This window comes from Perca flavescens, chromosome 19, assembly GCF_004354835.1.
Source record: "Perca flavescens isolate YP-PL-M2 chromosome 19, PFLA_1.0, whole genome shotgun sequence".
NCBI classification, from domain to species: domain Eukaryota; kingdom Metazoa; phylum Chordata; class Actinopteri; order Perciformes; family Percidae; genus Perca; species Perca flavescens.
Window position 1 is genome coordinate 6321665 of NC_041349.1, and position 2262 is coordinate 6323926.

General features: G+C 45.8%; 1 protein-coding gene across 1 annotated transcript in view; it reads left to right on the plus strand.

The window, feature by feature from the left end:
* The first annotated feature begins 716 nt into the window (after positions 1-716).
* LOC114546164 (high affinity immunoglobulin gamma Fc receptor I-like) overlaps positions 717-2262 on the plus strand; it is a 5874-nt gene continuing 4328 nt past the window's right edge. The window contains exons 1-3 of the mRNA XM_028564849.1: positions 717-890; positions 1371-1523; positions 1767-1802. Coding sequence (XP_028420650.1) covers positions 1493-1523; positions 1767-1802 — 67 coding nt within the window. The 5' untranslated portion in view covers positions 717-890; positions 1371-1492. The remainder of the gene's footprint in view (positions 891-1370; positions 1524-1766; positions 1803-2262) is intronic.

The following is a 2262-nucleotide window of genomic DNA, read 5'->3' on the forward strand; positions in this document are numbered from 1 at the left end:
AGGCCTCCTCCCAGCTGGACCTCCTCCACCTAGTCCTGGGTCTTCCCGAGGCCTCCTCCCAGCTGGACCTCCCTCCACCTAGTCCTGGGTCTTCCCGAGGCCTCCTCCCAGCTGGACCTCCTCCACCTAGTCCTGGGTCTTCCCGAGGCCTCCTCCCAGCTGGACCTCCCTCCACCTAGTCCTGGGTCTTCCCGAGGCCTCCTCCCACCTGGACCTCCCTCCACCTCCTGGGTCTTCCCAGGCCTCCTCCCAGCTGGACCTCCCTCCACCTAGTCCTGGGTCTTCCCCGAGGCCTCCTCCCAGCTGGACCTCCCTCCACCTAGTCCTGGGTCTTCCCCGAGGCCTCCTCCCAGCTGGACCTCCTCCCACCTAGTCCTGGGTCTTCCCGAGGCCTCCTCCCAGCTGGACCTCCCTCCACCTAGTCCTGGGTCTTCCCGAGGCCTCCTCCCAGCTGGACCTCCCCCTCCACCTAGTCCTGGGTCTTCCCGAGGCCTCCCCCAGCTGGACCTCCCTCCACCTAGTCCTGGGTCTTCCCGAGGCCTCCTCCCAGCTCCTCCCTCCACCTAGTCCTGGGTCTTCCCGAGGCCTCCTCCCAGCTGGACCTCCCTCCACCTAGTCCTGGGTCTTCCCCGAGGCCTCCTCCCAGCTGGACCTCCCTCCACCAACCATCCCCTTCTTCTGTTACTAAACCCAACCTGTCCGTTGTATACAGCGTCGACATACACGCAGATTGCTCAAAATGCGTACAGATAACACGCCACTTGGCTTTAGAAAGTGCCGTGTATGTTTACGCGAAGTCATGATGTCATGTTGGCAGCTACACAGTTTATTTTTGTCTCCTTCTGACAACATTTCAGTGTTTAATCAGAGACGGACTATCGGGCACCCAGGTACAAAATCACACATAATGTAAAAAGTGACATAAATTAAAACATTTGCACGTGTGGATGGACTCGTGTTCTAAACAGGAAGATACAGCTGGTACAAAATCATCCCTCTGTTCACTTCCTCTCGACTAAACCTCCACCATCTAAGGGAACATACAGGGGGTTTATTTTGAAAATCATCAAGTAATTTTCTAATGAGTCTCTAAAGGATTCAAATAAACATTGTGAATCTTTGTGAAAAGATATCTTTCACCTCAGGCATTAAAACAATGTTTGCATCAAATTTTGACACGAGGACAACATGAGGATTAACTAAAAAATTTGGTATAATGTAATTTAAAATAGGTTTATTGACCATGAAATAAAGAAAATAAAAAAAATGTTGAAAAAAGTGACAACACGTTTTTTTTTTTTTTTTTTTTTAAAAGAGTCAAAAGCAAAAAGAAAAAACGTAGCGTGAATGTATGTGCTTCATGGTACTAGAGATAGTGTGTGAAGAGCAAACCACAACACTGAGACACAGTCACAGAGGAAGGAGGAGGGTTTATGTGATGCTATGACTATGAAGTGAACAAAGTGAAGACATCATTTCACCAGCTGTTAAGATGGAGGACACATCTCTACTGTGGCTACTCTGTAAGTAAACTCTTTGTGTGTTTCTAAAAACATCAGCTGAAAGAAATACAAAATGAAATGTTGTTGTTTGGCTAAAAATGCTTCTGAATGTAAATATAAGTTTATGAGAAGAAATGATGCGAGTCATTTTCAAATGTTGTGTACATGATTTTACAGACAGTTTTTATTTCCATTCATTATTTAACCTTAAAATGTCTTGTTGTATCACAAACTCAAACTAACCTGAGGTCCATTTCTCTTCAGTTCTGACCTCACTGCTGAGCAGCACAACAAACCAAGGTCAGTATAAACTCTGAGAACACTTTATATTAAAGTACACAGGGTTACACATATTCAAACAGGGACGGGGTGATTTTGTCTGACTTCATTAGCTCAATAAAATGTTTTCAAATGAGCATTTTGTTCATTTCCTGAAAAACGAGTTTGAACATACAAGGTTAACGCCCGGCAGAGATGATATGTTCCTCTTTCTATAGTTAGATTCTCAGAACTAATCTACTTGAAGTTTGGAGCGTATTAAACCACACAGCTTCTCTTTTCTAAAGTTCCTTCTTCACACGTAAACCCTCGTGTTGTCTTCCCGTCGACCATGCAACTTGTTCTCCTCTCCGGTAAAAGTAGAAAATGAACCCTATTTAAGATAGAGATAAGAGCCTGGAAGTCCAGACCAAAATCTGAAAGGATTAAGGGTCTGGCATCGAGTAATGAAAGTCGCCCATCAACAAGCGTACATTTGAAA